The sequence below is a fragment of the Lampetra fluviatilis genome, chromosome 7 (genome assembly GCF_964198595.1).
Source record: "Lampetra fluviatilis chromosome 7, kcLamFluv1.1, whole genome shotgun sequence".
Taxonomy (NCBI): Eukaryota; Metazoa; Chordata; class Hyperoartia; order Petromyzontiformes; family Petromyzontidae; genus Lampetra; species Lampetra fluviatilis.
In genome coordinates, this window is record NC_136281.1 from 6770227 (window position 1) to 6790147 (window position 19921).

General features: G+C 42.0%; 1 protein-coding gene across 1 annotated transcript in view; it reads left to right on the top strand.

Moving 5' to 3' along the window:
* Window positions 1–1152: 1152 nt before the first annotated feature.
* Window positions 1153–19921, top strand: part of LOC144933499 (WD repeat-containing protein 26-like) — a 48059-nt gene continuing 29290 nt past the window's right edge. Inside the window, exons 1-4 of the mRNA XM_078858315.1 lie at window positions 1153–2085; window positions 2858–2957; window positions 3143–3199; window positions 17807–17943. Of these exons, the coding sequence (XP_078714441.1) occupies window positions 1661–2085; window positions 2858–2957; window positions 3143–3199; window positions 17807–17943 (719 nt within the window). The 5' untranslated portion in view covers window positions 1153–1660. The remainder of the gene's footprint in view (window positions 2086–2857; window positions 2958–3142; window positions 3200–17806; window positions 17944–19921) is intronic.

Below are 19921 nucleotides of genomic sequence, written 5' to 3' on the forward strand. Positions count from 1 at the left end.
GAAATAGAATAACATGTTTATAACTTTATGCATGGCGCAGAGACCCCTGGATGAATTATGCCTTATAAATGTAAATTGTTATATAAAAATTGTACAGGTCATCATCATCGCTGCCATGGTAATCTCTCACGATCCTGCGCTGTAACATTCCACTAAGGAATTGTACACGAGCTGATGACATCGCTCCATCTCCTTGAAGGTGAACGCCGTCATTCTTGGCCTAGAATGCACCATCAAACCGTTCTTGCAGCGTGTCCCTGTCTCAATATTAGTTCCATCTCCACACATGGCTTATACATGTACGCTTTGTATTAATGTAAATATAATTCTTTCTAACTTGATACAGTAAGCATTAGCCTTGTCATAAAATACAATCTTAATCTTTTGATCTTGGGGACATGTGTTCCAGCAACATTTATTGAAAAAGCAACTATGGAACCGGTTTCAACATTGAGTCTCATCAGCAGGGTAAAAAAAAAAGATGGGTTGTGAGTAGACAATTGTATAAAAGATCTTAAAAGTGACCGTTACCCCTGTAAATAATACTGTATGGCATAAAAGTTTAAACTTTACATGATCGGAGCTGATGATGAAATTATAAATGGCTGTACAAACGTGTTTACCAAGCAATTTGTACAGTACTAGAAAAGGCAAACGAGTTACGCATCTAAGTTTATTCCACATGACAATGTATATACGTATTAGTCAGGATCAATCAACTGCTAGATGAAGGCCTCTCCGAGCTGTTGCCATCTCGTGTTAAGGAGAGAGATAAAAAAAACCACCTCTAAACAAAGTCAACTGCAGGTATTCCCAAAAGAAAGCCGTCGAAAGCTGAACGAGGAGGTAAAAAAACCCTGGGACCCCCACACCGGCGGTGACATCTGGAGTCAAACGCCAATGTCGCTGCCTTGTCCTGGCGCCGAGGCCAACGCGCTGCTACCAACGCGACCACGTGCGCGTGTTTCCCCCCCCCCCCCAGAACCGGAAGCACGTGGCGTTGTTTGGGTTCTGAACCGGAAGTCGCGCTGGGGGGTGGGAAGAGGGGGGGGTAGTGGAGAGTCGAGGGGGTAGAGAGAGAGAGGGGAAGCGGAGGGGGAGGGGCTGCGGAGGGGGCGGGGCTGCGGAGGGGGAGGGGCTGCGGGGGGATGTGACGTCGCGGTGACGTCACGGCCAGCTGAGCAGCAGCAGGAGGAGGAGGCGACGTCTCCCGCCGTCGCCCACTCCGCCGCTCTCCCCTTTTTATTTTTATTTATCTTTAATTTCTACAAAACATTTTTTACGCCGTTGCGACTTTGCCCCCCACCCCACCCCCACCATCACCTCGCGTCGTCGTATGTTCAATTGTTAGCGCTGGGTTGTTGTTGGCTGTTGCTACTCGCCGTTGGCGGCCGATAGAGCACCGGGTGGTCTTGTTCGGTGTTAGAGACCCACACACAACACAACACACAACGACAACATCACCGTACAACAACCACTCATATTTTATTTTTATTTAATTCAACCCATCGTTCGCGGGCGGCCGTGTCGCAGCTGGCTCCGGCAGCTGGGTGACGCACGGCACCCGCCACGGCGCGCAACTCTGGCCTCCTCTTCAGACTCCGAGGCCGGTGGAGCTTCCCCGCCGCCACGCAAGAAACAGCGGCTCGGCCCGCCGGGCATGCAGGCCAACGGCGCCGCCTCGACCACCTCCGCCTCCACCTCTACCACCACTGGAGCCGCAGCCGCCTCCTCCTCCTCGTCCCCGTCCGCGTCCACGTCGTCCTTAGTCGTCACCGCAGCGGCAGCTTCAAGCTCGGCTCGAAACGGAGACAGCAGCGCCGAGGAAGTCTCGGCGTCGTCGCCGCCGCCACCAGCAGGACTCCCAACTGCGGGAGCTGGAGGAGGTGGTGGTGGTGGAGGAGGTGGTGGTGGAGGATCGTCCTCTCGACCCGGTTCGCCGCCCCAAGCCAACGGGGTTGGCGGGGGCTCAGCTGCCGGGTCGGGGCCGGCGGGGGCGGCCGCCAGACGGAAGAAGAGGCTGTCGCAGACGGACGAGGACATAATCCGTCTGGTCGGGCAGCACCTACACGAGATGGGGCTCAGGTGAGCCGCGATGGACCAACCCCCCCCCCCAACCCACCTTCGCCGAAACTGTCTCGCTGAACCCTCCGCATTTGATTTCTCGGACCCCTGGGCACAAACCACCCTCGCCACCGCGCTTAATTCTACACCCCCCCCATCATCCAGTATCTTAACACGGTAATTAATTGGCAGGCAAAGGCAGCCAGAAACCACCACTACAATCGTGATCACGTCTCGTCCACGTTGCGAGTAGTGAAGACTCAGAGGAACGGATGAGGTGGTAAAACACAATGGAAGCGGTGTAATAAAATGCGACAGAATTGCCTGCCAGATTCGTCAGCTTGGCATTGTTGATGTCCCTTAAATGCCGGGACTGCTGCCGTCTGTGGTTGGGTGTGCGCCCTCATTATTGTCCCGTTAAGGCAGAGAGAGACCAGCGGTCGTCTTGACGGTGATGCTGGCCATAACGTTGATGGTTTACTGCTGCTGATGGTGTGGTGGTCATGATATGTGCTGGTGCGATCGTGCGTTGTGTACTTGTGATCCTGTGGTGAGATGGTGTGCTGCTATTGGTGTTGGTCTGCTGGCAAGTGTGACAATGACGTGCAAGGTGATGGTGTGTTGCTGATATGATGATGGTTTGCTGGTGATTGTTTGCTGGTTACTGGTGTGTTGGTGTTACTGTGTGTGATGGTGTGCTGGTCACGTGCCATTGGCAATGTACCCGGTGATGGTATAATTGTATGATGATGTTGATGATGCCCCTAAATGTCTGCGCCACATTCCCTTGCAGCCAAACTGTCGACCTACTAATGCAGGAATCCGGCTGTCGGCTCGAACATCCTGCAGCCACCAAATTCCGCAGCCATGTCACGGATGGCGAGTGGGAGAAGGTACCGGAACCTGGTTGCAGGGGGGGGGGTGTGTGGTGTGGAAGATATAAAAATAACATCTCCGGGATTTCTTTACTGAACACCACCCTACTCATTTTCATAAACTGTATATTTTTCACACGTAGCATTTTGCCGAGAGAGACGGTACGAGCCGGTCACTCAGCTGTATTGCCTTTGTGTTTCAGGCTGAAGCTGATCTAAATGAGCTGAAACCTCTTGTGCATTCGCCCAACGGAACCGTGGTAGGAATTCATGCCTTGCGACCTATTTCGACATCTCGTGTTGCCAGCCAAAATGCTTTATCTACTCGCACAACCACCCATCCACTCTCCACTGTTACCCCCCTCTGTCTCCTGTTCCATTACCACAATGTCCACGTCTGTGCACAGCCTGGTTATAATCCAGTAATATGTTGAGATTAATGCATTGAATAACCCGTGCGGCATCAGGTTTAAGAGGTCAGAATGCGTTGCGCCTCTACAACATACAGTGTCTCATGCTTAGCTGCAAGAACCTGCGACTCAAAATTCACGTGTGAACAAAGAAATATCCGTTGACACGCACTGTATGTTTTATTTCGAACGGGAATGGGGGTAGGGGGGTGACTCGTTATTTTCCAGCTTCCTGCACTGAACTGGTTGGGGGTGGGGTTGGCTGATTTGGACAAAGGCTTTGGGGAGACGAGTGTGAGGATTGGTGTTTTAACATTCAGGGAGGAGGGTGTGGTTGTCAAAAAATCTAGCAAGTAGACCTTTTACAGTGATGTAAATAGAGTCCAGCGAGCCAAACACCGTTGAGAATATAATTTAATCACTTTACTCTATAATTGGCAGTTTATACATATTTATTTTAATTTACGATAATACACGTGCGCTTTTAAACCGGTAATGTGTGCTGCGAAATATGTATAATTATGCGGTCATGTGTTTTGCAAAGAACATTTTGCCGGCATTGTTGTTTTCTTGTTTGGTTGCCATTGTGCTCTTAGCTTTGTCAAGACATCGGGAGTCACACACATGGCGACACACTCGTGATAAATGTGACCTACGAGATATGAATCGAATAACACTTAATTTTTCAGTTATGCTTTTGCGTTTCATTGTTTACTACAATATTTTATCAGGTTTTTGTTGTTGTTGCAAAATACACTCTTGGTCTAAATGTGCTCTAAAATTATGATGGTTTAACATGGATACAGTATTTAGTGAAATACTTGATAGTGTCCTCTAATCGTGAATATTGCTTTCCACTGACCAAAATTGCACGCACATGTATATTCCATTATGCTCGGACTAATTAATCTTCTTGTCCACAGTGTAAAATTGTGAATTAACATAGCGCATAATTTTACATAATGCAGCATCGAGGACTTGCATTATAGCCACTCAGAATGCACGTTATTTTGGATTGTTTAATAATACGATAAATGGTTTTTTTATAGGCACTTCAGTATAACAAATTGTAGGCAGACCTCATGATAACACGCACTACTTTGAACCACTGTCTAAACTGCGGACAGGACAGATTTCCACACACGTGTTTGCCGGATCAAGTTTTACTTGAAAAATAATCTACAAGGCATTTTAGTGAAGGTGGAAAACGCACTGTCCTGCACTGTACCACATCAAGCACACCTTTTTCTATTTGAAATCTGAACGCATTTCCCCAGAAATGTTAAGTCATTGCAGCATATTATGTATACCATCAGTGGCACACGAAATATTTAATACATTGTTATACAGTGCAGTATTTCGGTTGTGGAGGCCTGTCATGGAAACAATGCCCAAATACTCTAAGGTTTTTGAAGACGAGATCATTTTCATAGGCATTGCAACATAAATGTTCGCATGGTGGTGTGGGCTTCTGGGGCCCCTTCGGAGGTGGCTAAAACTCGACAAATGCAATTGTAATAGAAATATGAGCCGTTTCCTTGTAATTGCATACTTCAGATTGTTTGCCCCACATGTTTTAAAACCCATTTTGATGTAGGGAGTCATCTGAAAGAATTGTTGTTCATTAAAATAATTAAAGTAGGGGAGTATCAATTTACAGCATTCCTGTCTGTCATGGGTGTTTGGTCATTCATGATCCTTCACCATGCTTGCAAGTTTGAGTTGGTGAAGGGTGGGCCCAGGACTTGTTCAGATATCACTCGCCACTAATGTTCGCCATGGCTGGAAATCAAACTCCGGTCACTGGGTTTATAGCTCAGCGCATTAATAACTGCTCCACCTCTTCCCAGTGTTTCAAAATTGTGATTTTTAGCTATGGTTTTCTCTATGAACTAGGGAACATTTTTGTAAATAAACACTCCTATATCCTTAAGAAAGCACCTATCTTTCATCCAAATGTGTGCCAAAATAATTTACCAATATGGAGATTTGGCCTTAGTTTTGTAGGTGCTGCTTTGGAATTATATTTCTTGTATCCCTTTCTGGTTCCCGTTATCATACATGGTTAACTGAAATGTCATTCCTGCACACTCCTTGTACTCCAGTGGTCAATCATATAGCATTGAAATACTTGCAGCAAAGTATTAAGCAGTTGGTTGGCTGGTTTGTGCGGGATGATAAAAGTAAATGCCGCATTTTCATTGTTATTTGAAATGCAGCAATGAGATGGTGTGTCATGGAAAACCTGATACATTTCGTGATTTTTATTTTACGTTAATATGCACACCTTTGCAAGTGGACAGCTTGCTTATTGCAAGGACACATACACAAGCTGTGCTCCACTCAGTGATGTAAAATACTCTGGATGACTCTACTATCAAGTTTATGGCATCTGGCATTTGTTGCCCAATTGGATACCAGAATGACGACACCGTTTTGCTCATTTTACTTTTCTGAAAGTAAATTTGGCTAACTGCTTTTTTCACTGTTCTCAGGCCCTTTCATCCAAAAATGCCACAAGTATATGTAATGGAGGATTTGGAGAGTATTCAATGGGCTCAAGGAAACTTTTAAATAAAATGAGTCGAATGTAGAAACATCATTTGCACTGGCCTGATCAAATTATTACGTGTGGCGTTGTTGGCCATGTAAATATTAATTTGCTGCTGTAAATAGTTTAGGTGCTTGTTTTTATATATGTTATTGAAGACAATGGATCGCATGCACATTACTGTCCTAAAAAGACATTACACAAATAGAAAATTACTCGACTGGAAATTCATATTTTCTCTTCGCCCAGCCCTCGCAAAACATCACCAAGTTCTCGAATTGTGAAGGTTATTTCAAAAGTTGCGTTACTATTTAAATGAATTCACTAAATTGTCATTACTGTCTGCTTATTTTGTGTGTGTAATATAAATAAGCTTAGAGGCTAATGACCAAATGTTATCTTTAACATTAAAGTAACACATTTTACACGCACTGCACTTTTTATGTGTGTGGTTGAGAATAGTGATAGGATGCAGTGATATGGTAGTTAGTTTTGCAGTTGTGACATAAGAAGTAGTGACAATGTCTATCATAGTTCACGAGAATCACTGGCTCACGTAAACTTCATATGACCTAGTGTGCAGTGTTGTCTTTGCCACTGGGGAGACGATTATGGCCATGGGATAAGTGCTCAACACAGCTTTAATTAATATATGGTAATTTCTCAATGGTCTGTACAAGTCTTCGGAGTGATCTTTTGTGAATGTAGACACACTGACCTTGCTCAAAGTATTGGATTTCATTTCTTGATTTTTCACATGTAACGCTCACCTTATGTAAAAGGGAGTGTTTAAGTAGGTGTTGAGTGCAGTAAAGTTGCAGTAATCAATTATCTGCAATGAGAGACTTGCTTCAATTAACATAAACTCCCATGTGTTGCCCCTACCTTTTTAAGGGTATGGCATGTGTTTCCAACAATTGGTTGTTTGCAAAATACAAGAGCATGCAAGCATTGGGAAGTAATGGGTTTTGTGTAGAATTCAATAAAAAAGGGAAAACAAGCTTCCACCTGCAAATAATATATTTTTTTATAAATATATTTCAAATAAATACCTAAAATTAAGAGCCAAAAGTGTTGCACACTGATTCTCCGCCAATATTTTTTTCCCTTGAGTTATTGGCGAGGAGTGTTTTTTTTTATCAGTACGGCCCAGGCTGACAATTGATAATAGTTATTTTCTTTGAGAATTGTATTTATATATCTCATGTGTGCGATAGCAAGATCAGAATGGTAGCATTCGATGAGACAAGGGTAATGAAAGAAGGGTACTGGAATATGTATGTTTTATGAAGAATATCATTTTGGTACTTGTTTTGATAAACCTAAGATATGAAACTAAATAGAAAATACCCGTAATATAGATGCTATAGATTTCTACTTGTGGTGAATACTACCAATGGTGGATACTGGTAGTATTTCCATCCAAATTATTACAGATCAACCCTTTTAGATCATGGGCTACATACAGTAATTTGGGTATTGTATCATGACATCCAATAATTATGTACTTTTAATTATTTTTTTATGGGAAATTGGCTGTTAAACTGTACAATTTCTTTATATGACGCTCTTGGCAGCTGGGTGGTGCAGTGGTAACACTTGTGCCTCGCATCAAGAAGGACCTAGGTTCAATTCCTGACTCGGACACCTTTCTGTCTTGAGTTAGTTTGCTCTTCCCCTGTTCTGTGCATAATTTTCGTTCCATAGCAAAATATAAAAGTGAACGTATCATATCACTGGTTACCGGCCACACATACCAAATGGTGAAAAACTACCAGCAATTACTCAATTGGGATTACAGTCGGCAACATCACTTCCTGCTGCGAAAATTTGGCAGGACCCTCTTCAAAGGGAGTCAAGCCTCAAGGCTTTCCTGGATCAGCAAGCATAAATGAAGGACATGCTTTATTTCCTTTATGGATGTATGTTGTAGTTAATTTATAATGTAAATGGGATAAACGGTTACGTGTTTTACATTTAGTATGTTTTCAATATTTGGACGTACGACATCATTCATGTCGTGGAAGTAACTCCATCAACACTCACACTTGATGTGCGAGTTTTTTCACATTCTTCTCAGGCCTTTGTATTGAAACTTTACATAGGTAAAGGCACTGCCGTTTCGTGTCGATTACCCTGTGCATCAAACGTGTGTACACTTAAGATCGTGAGTTTTTATAAATTTGAATGCTTCAGGGTGCCTTATTTCCACTAAGGCATTTAGCCACTTTACTGAATTCTGAGAATTTTAAGAATTATTATTTTTTATACAAGTCTGGCTATTAAGTGTGTTTTTGACTATTGACTTTTTTTACAATTGAGCTTTTCTCTGTTTACTATTCGGCCTTTAGACGTTAGGTAATGTACAAACTGTAGTCATTTTCTGCTGCCAGTAAATAAAATTTCGAAAGTAGGGTCGCTTCTAATCAAGTTCGATTTCTTCTTCACATTTTCTGTGTGAACATTGGATTTAACCAAGTGAGAGAAAAACACAAATTGGGTATTTTTATCTATCTTACAGTCAAGGCCGAAATTGTTGTTTGAGGAATTGATTTAACGTTCAGTTATTGTTTTTGTTTAAACGTGCACATTTTCTCCTCCCTGAAAATAAAGCATGTAATCGGAGCTTGAAATACTACTGACGTACGTTATGGAGACAGTCTTCATTTGTATGCTTTTAATTGTTAGCTTCCGTATTATTTAATTTCCACTTTTTATTTACGAGTCATGATCGAAGATCATGCTCTCGTATAGTTGTATTAGCAGTACAGCTGTAACCCCCTTCACACGTGCATACATATGTAAATGCACAGTGGATACCACTGTATACATTTCCTGTGAATTATTTTCAATAATTTCACGTGTTATTTTTCTTGTAAAATTCATTACATTATTAAATATGTAATTCACCCTTGTCTTTTTGTTCTTGTGCTGAAATAACTACTTGTGCAATATGTGTTAGGTTTTATGTGTGAAACTAAATCGTTTTGGAGGCTTAAACTTTCGAGTGGATGGGATGTTATGCGTCTGCCGCTGTGTGTACCACAATGCTTTGCAAGTGCCACAGTGCTGAATCAGAAACCGGTCTGGCCAGGCACTGGGCTCCTGATGGCTAAGGGGATAACCAGGCCACACTTCACAACTGCAAACCCAGCACCATTCGTGGTCCTATTATCGTGTGACTTGAAGCATTCAGGGACACAGCCTCATTCGTTTGCTGATGTCGGAGTGAGCTAAAGGTTTATCAGCATTAGTCACACACATGCCACAAAATCCATAGTTTCGTGTAGATTTTAACTGTGGTTACTTTGATTAAATTGTATTTGTTCCTCTGCTTATAAATCAGCCATACGAAAGAGCAATGGGTAACTATACCAATTCCATTGATGATAATCGACTGTATGGTACGATTATTCGACTAATTGAACAATACTAAAATAGGTGGGGGTGGGGAAAGTTTCACCTCTATTCCCACATGTGCCGCTGGATGGAAGGTAATGCGGCGGCGGGGCTTTGTGAGTGTCACCAGCATCAATAGCAGCATCAGACTGGGGGTGTACGTAGCTTGTAAGTGTGTGGTTGTCATTTTTAAGTGTACCCGAGTAAATAGCCACACAAAGTAGTTAATTATGATACTGTATGTAGTTGACTTATCATAAACGCTTGAAGCATTGCGTGGGAAAGTGGCTATTCAGTGATTTGTCTGGCTCCACAAAAAGTTTATAATGTTATTTGCTTCACACTGCGTTGACATGTGGGAAATGCTCTGGATATGTGAAAACAAGTTGAAACTGCTTATGTTGGTGTATGTGGGTGGGCTGAAGACGTGTATGTGCACGGAAGTGTGCTTTGCGAATCACCGTGTACCAAAACTGTAATGGAATGTAGGTATGTCATGATGCAGCGTAATGATGCAGCGATTCAAAATAATTTCTTACACTCACATTAAATGCATAGGATCATACATGTGTTACACATGTAAGGATAATTTATTTACAATTTATGGAAATGATTGGCAAATATTATAGACTAATAGAGGCAAACAAAGTATACATATGGGATGTAACAGATGAGAAATATATAAATAAATTACTAATAACATGACAAAGATTTTTTAATTATTTTTTTAATATAGTCACAACGTCTAACTGAGAAAACGAATTTAATTGCAATGGGGTGAATTGTTACATTCCTAATGAAAAGCCAATGAAGAATACTAACACTGGCTGATGTATTATCATGATATTAATTGTATGTTTAACAAGTTAGAGGCCACGGTTCTTTTGTAAGGGGGAACTGGGTACAGCTGTCATTGAAAAAGGGGGTTTTGAGGCCATGTTGCAAGTACGTAATTTACATTTACTTTGCAAAGTGCAATGGAAAATGTTTTCCTTATATATATCCTACAACTTCACAGTCGTCCATTCCCAGGCTTTGTAATTTACAATGCGTGTACCTTTTTTAGGTGGTACTGTGGTTCGCGCACTGCTGCATGCACTCTGTGACCCCATACGTTTGATTCCTGGCTACAGGTGGTGACATGTAGCGAGTGATATCTGAACTGGTCCTGAATCATGCTCTGACCTCATCCCCCACTGACCGCCATTGGTTAATAAGTATAGTTAAAACAACATGGGGGCACAGGGCTTGGGATTCATATAATTTACTGTACCTTTAGTTCTGATGGTTATATACTTTGTTGTATACACATTGTTCATGTATCCGAGCTTTCATTGGTGTGTTTTTTTCCAGTGTCACATTTTCAAGCTGTAAAATGGAAGCGTGCGATCCAGTTGGGCAATCCTGTGTACCATGCAGTCTACAACTTGGCCCTCTGCCTCCGTCTGGAACATGTCACAATGCGGAATAAAGTCAACAAGACTTATTCTAGCGAAGGGATGGCTCACCGCTGTCATAATGTCAAATAATAAATGACTACTCTTTACCCTCATCATGTTAATTCAAGGCAAACACTGATGGGCAGAGATTGCTGTAAACAGCAGGATTTTTCATCGACAGTAGAGGACACTAAAAATATATTAGCGATGCTGTTGGGCCGACATAGTTCTTACAAGGGGATGCCACATTATTTCTGTTGTCGATGAACCCCGAATGGTTGTAGTGGGATCCTATTCGTGTGTGGAGCGAGTGCTCGCCAACTTAAGCAGCTGCTAGCTGAGTAACCTGCACTGATGCGTGTGACAGTGTGTCCTGCAGTACAGTACCGGGGGTAGCCTATACCGTGTGTTGCACGTCTTAGGTTGTTTTTTTTTTGCGGGATGCTTATCACGGCCGTCTCTTGAGCTTTTGTCAGTGGTAATGTTTTAAATGCGTTGAATGCGCAATAGTTCTCTAATACATTGCGTAACTTAACCCTTGTGCAATGCTTGCATAAGTATGTGCACGGGGCCCTAGGAGAAGTGGACGTGACAAGCAGCGGGCCTGCATCTGTGCAAATAAGGCTGTGTGGTTATTAATGTTGCCTTTGGTCACTGCTGCTGGGTTTTTTTTACTCTGAAAAGAACGCCACTTACTCCGCAGGGCTTCTTCAGCAGCTGGCTATAAGTTAAATGCGTGTTTAATCAAAGTTAACAGGTGTGTTCTTCGTAGCTAAAATGTCCTGTTAAATTATTATGGTGCACGACTGATCCTAATGAGTTTTCACTCCACTTTAAGAATTGAGGTGTTTGTCATCTCTGAAGAGGGTAACATTGTGCTCGTGGTCAGAGTATGTGGTGTTCGTATATAAAGTAGATTCATGACAATGGAGCATCAGTAGTGTTCCTTGTGAGGCCAGCTCAGGTAAATCCATTCAATTCTACGTATATATTTGAGTTTAAGCCAGTAAATCAGGTTTTATTGAATAACAATTCTTCATGTGCATGCAGCGGTAGTGATGGAATATTCCAAGTTTCTGCTGTGCACACAAATTGCAACAGTGCGCTGTATTTCATCTCTTTCACATGGTTAAAAGAGAATGCAAATGCTGTTCAGGTCAAAATGACAGCTGATGAGACAACACATTTACTGTATGCCTATTTTGGTTGAACTGCCCTTGAGAATATTCGAAACCAACTGACCAATAGTGTCCTTCTGCACTTGTAACCAGAACGTTGCTTCTGATGAGCAAATGAGTATCTGAAGCATTGTGTAACAATATGGTAATGTATTTTTCCTATCAACTGCATTCGGACTCTACCTTTGCTCTTTGTTGAATTGTCTGCAGATCAAACAATCCACAAATCTGGATGTAGCCTGATGAAGCTCGTTGTAATTACTGGCAAAACGTCCTACTCAGATTGTAAATGTTGTGGATTTGCTTTCCAACACCGGTGTGCTGTACTGTACTAGTAACGAATTGGCATGTTCTGTTTACATGACAAACCTGACTAATTGGCTGTGGCGGGTTTAACGACACATTTATATTTACATGATCTAACTCAAAAAAAAAACCTATATTATGGATGATATTAGTCACGAAAGCCTACGTGTTAAAATTCACAAGGGAGTATGCCTTTTCTTGTAATTTGTGTATTCTCCCCGTGGTCGTGTTGATTTTTCTCCAGGTCCTCTGGTTTTTCTCTCCATTTAGAATCAACATGCGTTTAGAGTACAGTATTTGATTGCTATAAATTTTCACATGATAAGCCACTTCGTTGAGCTATCATTTGTGGCCAGGTCGCTTCTGAAAAAGAGCTGTATAGCTCAGTGGGCCTTACCTGTAAAAAAAATAGAAAGAGTTTCGTTTTGTTTTAACTTTAGCTGTCCATGCTACGGGTGGCATGAATACTACTAAGACGGTCAATGTGCGTGTGTGTACATGTAGATGCGGGGAGCGGTGGTGTAGTGGTTAGCGCGCTGCGCTACGAACCTGGCGACCCGGGTTCGATTCCCACTCACGGCCAATACCAGTGACGATTATTTGAACCGGTCCTGGGCCTCCCCTAGGTCGACTCAGCCTCAAATGAGTACCTGGTGCGGTGTGTAAACATTGCCACTGGGGAGACAAAGGCGGCCGGGCGTGGTGCTGGCCACCCACCCCCTCGTGTGCCGTGCCGGCCTTTAAAGGTGCTCGCTAACAGCACTTTCCCCCAACAATCTGTTAGGGCTATATGCTGGATCTTTGTCTTTGTAGATGTAGGAGCTGCTGCTGCATGTGCATGCATCACTGACTAGGAGATGGATGAAATCCCACACGTATATGCCTATCCTCAGCTGTGCCGTTTAAACGTATTTTAGGCTGCCCATTTAAATACAGTGATGTATATGTACAGCCCTTTTGTCAATCCACTGCTGGATGACGGCCTCCCCATGGGGAGGGGGTGGTTATTTGACCAAATGTCACCAAGCTGGGCAGTGCAGGTTGGTGAAGGCAAAGACATAGGGCATAGCATAGTACAAAAATTTATGCTGCAAATGGCCCTTGCTGACAACAGAGCCCCGCAAAAGCCTATAACACCTGTTTTATGCATGGTGATTGCCCAATCAAGTAGAGTCTCCAGGCACAACCCAGTCTAAATAAAGATTAGGATTCTGCTTAGCTTCTGATATCTGTTGAAATCGAGTAGATTCCACGTACTTTGATCAAAGGATAACACAATGCGGTTAAAGGTGTTGTAAATTAACATACAGCTATTAGTGAAATCAAGGGTATTACATAGTAAAAAAGATATAGAAATGGCTTATTGCCTAATGTTTGGAAATGGTATGATTCTCGTGATTGAATATAATGTGCATATCATTAGCGAGCAATTTATTTGACGTTGCGGTAATTTGAAATGCCTTTTTCAGTATATACATTTTTAGCATTCAGTTTATCAATGTGAGAGAGGGTAACTTGGTCTGTTCATTATATTTAAATTTCACAGCGGCTTAAGTAGACCAAACCGGCAAATGTACTCATTTAAACATGCAATTTTATAGCCTCTTTCCAAAGCGCATATATACCATGTAGTCAGTATACGACAGTCCGTAGAATTAATGGAGTAAAAAAAACCTTTGCAAAACATAGTAAAACAGTACAGTAAATACTAGAAACACTAACTATACTTTCGAATTATGAGACTCGGAGATGCCTTCCTATTTTAATCGGTTACTGTAAGGTTTTGTTGCATGCAGTCATAAAGCAACTATCAACAAGTCTACACAAGTGGCTCAGCAAGCCCTTGGCCATGGCAGAGCGTTGGCATTGTAAATGGTTAGTTCCCGTGGTTGGTGTTTGGTTCTTTAATGTGAGTGCTTGCTTGTTGGTCAGTGGAGACAGCTCGTATTGGAACCGAGGGCTACCTTGGCCACGCGTGTATATGTGACGGGCAGCCCGACCGTAAGTTTTAAAACCCAGCGGCTTCCTTTAACACCACCCAGCCGGCCACGGTCCCTGTCCGGGCCGAGGGAATCCGAATTGTCTTGAAGTATCACGTATTGCTCGATGGGTAAATTGATCTTGGCACCTTGAATGCCATTTCGTTTACGTCTCCCAACTCGGCACTGTTGTTCTGCGTGTACGATGCCTCCTCGTCTTGAGCCCACGTAATGGCTGAGTTGCAGGAGGGAGGAGGGGGGGTACATGGCGCTCTGCTTACAGCAGCAGCCCGAGTCTGCTTTCCCCCTCGTTCCCCTGCCCCGCCTCCTGTTTGCCAGCTCGGCCTCACGTTTTAATGGCTTTTGTTCAATTCCACTGCCTTCTCTGTGTCCTCCACGTAGTGTTTTTGTTGTTGTTTAAGAAACAGCAGCAGCCCCAATGTGTGGTATTTATTTGCGAAACTTATCATGCCATGCGTGAGTTTGTTAACACATTCTTTTCATACGGTGAATAAAACTTACTCAAAGCTTGTACTCATGTAAGCTTGTACTCGTGTAAGTCAATGGTTTAGTTGATGCAGTACCAGTTAGGTTTTTTAAAACGTACACACGTATGTCTTTTACTATTTCGCGGTTATACATTGATATAAAAACAAGTGTGTTGGAGCTGGCGAAAAATGATTTTGGTTTAAGAAACGTTGCGGAAACTTTCACCGTGATAAAAGATAGACCATTACGAATGGCCTTAAACAAACCAGCGTGGACACGATTACTGTAACCCCTTTGGAATAAAAAGTTCCTCCTACATTGTGAGAAATGGAATGGATCCGACAGACACCCATGTCAGTCACTCTTACAAGCGTATCTCAGCGAATATGTCACGTTATGACTTTGCAGAGGCATAAGCCTTGGTTCTTTCCACTACCTCCTAAAAGATTTAAGTGACACAAGGGGAATCCTTTGGCTCGGGGAACAACTTCTTGCCAAGGCCCCACTGTGTGTGCACAGCTATTCACAGCGTGCGTTGTGTGCCCATCACGGCTGGGCTCACATTTTATATAGACGCACACATTTAAGTGCCTCTCGATGGATTTCATATCACCCTAAAGTCGCTCGCTGTAGGTGTCTAAGGCCATTGTGTAAGTCTTGGCATTGTTGGTGTTGAGTTTGTGTCTATGGTGCAGTTGTTGTCCTGTGCTCGTTTGTTGAGAGATTTTGTTGCCCCGTGTCCGTTTTAATGTACGCCAAACATTGTCCCGTTTTTTTCTCTCTCACACGTGTGGATGTATCAGAAATTGCTCAAGGGCAAGAATGGGGAGGTGTGTTTTTTTGAGATGCGAGCGGAGCCTTTTTGCAGTTTTGATTGCCAGTGAATGTAGTAATCGTTTTTTTTGTAATGTCGGCTCGACCTGCCACTGCATCTTGCACTGTCTGCAGCAATTCCAGGCACGCGAATGGTGTCGGAGAGAGGCGCAGCTTGGCTGGCTTTGCCAGCCGTGGGCTCGTGTGTCCGCCTTGTGTCACCCATAAGCTCCGTCCCTCTCTGCGACCAAGTGCAATCACAATGATCTCAACCCCGATTATTCATTTCCAATTTTTTTAAGTATAAATATGTATAATTTTAGGGCAATAGTTTGAAGTGCTGTAAAAGCCACTTGTATAATGTCATTGCGAATACAGCTTTACTAATACACAGGGGGAGGAATTTATTTTCATCTAGAAGACTGCTTTCGGTGTGAAATTGTTGAAAAGTAGATAAAAGTAAATAGCTATGGATTAATGTTGAACAATAAGTCAAGTATTAGACGTTATGGGTAAATGCATCTTCCTGACTTGGGGAAACTCAGATGGTTGATGCACGCTGTCATGTCCGAGTACAGTTATAGGCGTAGTGCGATAAATGTGGATGGATGCAACAATTTACCAACCCCCCCCCCCCTGAACCCAGCACTGCGATTCGAGTCAAACTCGCCCCGTGGCTGCAAGCGTCACTTGACACCTCATTTCATGTAGCACATGATCATTATCAGCAGCCACGATCAATCCACTACTGAATGAAGTCATCCCCAATCTTGATTTAAAGCTTTCGTGACTGCAGGGATTCATGTTCTTGGTTCTTTCGGTAACGTCACGTAACTTTACCGAAAGGACCAAGAATATCATCCCCATCCATTATCACTCGTGATGCTGTAATGTAATATAATCCACCGAGCAACAGTACTCAATTATTATGTTTTGACTGTCATTCCTTCTGGCGATATGTGCTGCCCACGTCCACTTAATGTCATTAAGAATTTGAAAGCTTGTCTTTAATCTCCGTATGGGTTCTCTGATGCATGTATTCCTTTTATTTTTGTCTCGGTGTAATTCCAAGCATGCATCTCTCCATACTACTTTGTGCGCTTTTCAGATTCAGTTCAGTTGTATTGTTAATGACCATGTTTGATTCATATGTCATAGCAGGCTAATATGCATTAATTGAAATGCTCGAGTTAACTTTTATCCTCATAAAATGCATTCATTTATATATATGTTACAGCATATGTAACCATAAATTTCTGCATTCTAACACGTGATTCTATGTGTGTGTGTGGTGAGCTTAAAGAACCAATATTAATTGATGACATTGTTACACACCTAATGATAAATGCTTATGATACAGTATTTTAATTTAAGTTTTCAAACACATGCAATGTTTGAATTGTAAAACAGCACAAAAAAACAAGATGCACTATTAGTGTCTCTTGCCTACACACAAGTGTAGAGTAAATTAATGCATTTTACAGGACAACAATATATCGTTATTTCACTAGTTTGTTTTTATTGAATACAACACCTAGCAATGTTCATTTGTGGAGTGACTACATGCTACCGCTTGTCCAGACATTGTACAAAGAGGAGTAGGAAACTACAGATGATTGCTTTTAAGGTGCTATTGAAAGCACTTAAAAGTGGTAGTGGGCTACTCAGAGTAAAAAAGGGTTGGTCCTGAGTCCAAAATCAATAATGGCAAGGAAGTCGGCATATTAGACAGCCAGAGGTAATGAGTTCCAGACAGTCGGAGTCACAGCAGAGAATGAGCAACCACCCATAGATTAGAGGTTTCTGGGAATTTTGATTGCTGGAACAGAGGACAGGTAGGAGTTAGTTGATGGAAGAACTTGAAAACAGTGAGGGCCTTGAGACAGAGATACCTAGAGAAGACAGAGAAACAGAGTAGGGGAAAGGTAGGCTAGTGTGAAGTCATTGGAGTTATGAATAAATCAATGGGTAATGATACAGTAAAGACTGCTGTGTGACCCACGAACACCGTGCATTTCTGGCCACACATTATACCTCCTTGTATCAGTCACTCGTCATATTGGTTTATTGTCATTACAATATCTGTCATTAACTGTATCATGGTTAAATTGGTGTGAGCAGTGTGAAATGCATTTTCATTGTACTATAATAAGCCTTTCAGTGAGTGGCTTCAAGCACAATCCATATTGTTAGATGTAAATTGTAGGAAAATGAAATTTCCATTCTGTTTTGCGACTGCACACCACGTGTACAGACATACATACGACTGTTTAGTATCATCTTTGCTGTGTGTGGCCATGCAGCGCATGAAGTTCCTCCTCTTGGAGCAGAAGTACCTGGAGTACCTGGAAGATGGCAAGCTGCTGGAGGCGTTGCAGGTGCTGCGCCAGGACCTCACCCCTCTCAAGTACAACACGGAGCGAATTCACATGCTCAGTGGGTACGTCCTGCAACCCACTGTCAGAATAAGACAAAAATCCACGTGCTGTCTTGTGCGGCTAACTTTGTGTTCTGTTCTTTTTGCAGGACTATGCAATTACATTTCAGGTCTGTCATACACAAAGACAATGAAATAATGAATTGAATGTGCTAAATAATGATAGCATAATGCTATGCATTATTGAGCACATTATCCATGGTTGCCTATGACCAAATTAATCGTAATGTGCAACGATTCCATCAGGTCTCCGAAACTAGGAATGTTTGAGCATGGTTTGTGCTTGGATTCGTGACATGCACGACAGATGTTATAGACTGCAGGGTTATTTTGTGGGCAGCAGAAAATTGTGTGTAAAAATCAATTGTTGTTGCTGTGCTGTGTCCTGATGTCTACACGTTGTGGGGAGGACCTCATCCAGCAGTGGATAAATGATGGGATGGATATTGAACTAGATTCGAAGCTTCGTGACTGCAGGAATTACTCCTTGGTTCTTTCGGTAAAGTCACGTCGAAAGAAATTAAATTAAATAAAAATGTATTTCAAAGAGGGATGGATATTGATTGTACATGTAACAGCCCTTTGTGAATCCACTGTTAGATTGTTTATATTATTGTTGTATGTGATTGGGGGTGGGGGGTTTAAATTGAATGATCATCTTTAGACTTTGACTAAAATCAGTACATCAGAACAGCAAATTCATATTATGAAAATTGACAACGTAATTAAGAATACATATCAATCTTGATTTGAAGCTTTTGTGACTGTCGGAATCCATACTTTTACCGAAAGAACCGGTATACGTAATACACAATACTGTTACGGCTTGTTGGACCAAAATTTTTATTTTTATTGAAAACTTTCGTGACTGCAGGAATTCATATTCTTTGGTTCCAAAGAATTCTTTGGTTCCAAAGAATATGAACAAAATTATGTAAAGCAGTGAAGTAATAGCAATCGGTACAAAAAAAACACACGCATGCGTAATGTGTAATACATAATGCACACCGTACACCAACATGTACATTATGTCATATTATAGTAGTAAACATGATTTATATTGTTTCACTATGTTTTGTGCAGTATGCGTGTAATATGCTGGTAAATTAAAGCGTGACAATACCATGTTGCTAGAAAGTAAAGCTTTCGGTACACAAAACTCCTTTCATAATAATATGTAATTACTCCCTTGTAATTCTACAAAGGAATTATAGGCTATATGTAACACACATAAAAACTCGGGCTGAGTTTGATTGATGGAATATGTAAATTATACATGTGTGTGCAAGTTAATTTCCAAGATATAACACTGAGCAATTGCGTGAAGCAACTGCATTGCATAAAATGAATTGCATAATGCATCTTGTCAGCCTAACGTCAACACAAACAATACAGTTATGCATATTTAAGGCCGAGTAAGAGCTGTAAATGTTCAATGTTGTATCTTGTATTTTTCGGTTATTTAATCACAGTATAATAAATATTTTTTTTATGAATGATAAATATTTCACATTGGTCATGTGCTATTACACTGGCATTATAGTGCACTCATGTGGGTCTTGGTAAAGTACAACATTTGGTGGGATTACTTGGTTTTGCGGCTTAGTGTGATGAGTGAGATGGAATTCCATTACACTTTTAATCATAAAACTACCTTAAAATATGTGAAGGACAGCTGCCTATTGCAGTGGCATCTTTCACCAGAATTTGAAACAAGATAATGTTCCGTTTTTGAGTGAACACTCGTGAAAGCATTGGATATTCGATGCCAATGCCAGATCACAAGTGAATCTCACATCCTCCTGCCCGGATGGATGGGTCTTACACACGCAAACGTTTCAATCTGGTGGGTAGCAACACCTGCTATATGGAAAGCCCTTGTGAATCAGCAGAGTGCTTGAGTTTGGTGAAGGTAAGCACACAGCAGCACACGGACAGTCCTCAGGTTACAAACCTAATTCGTTCCTGGGATCCGTTTTTA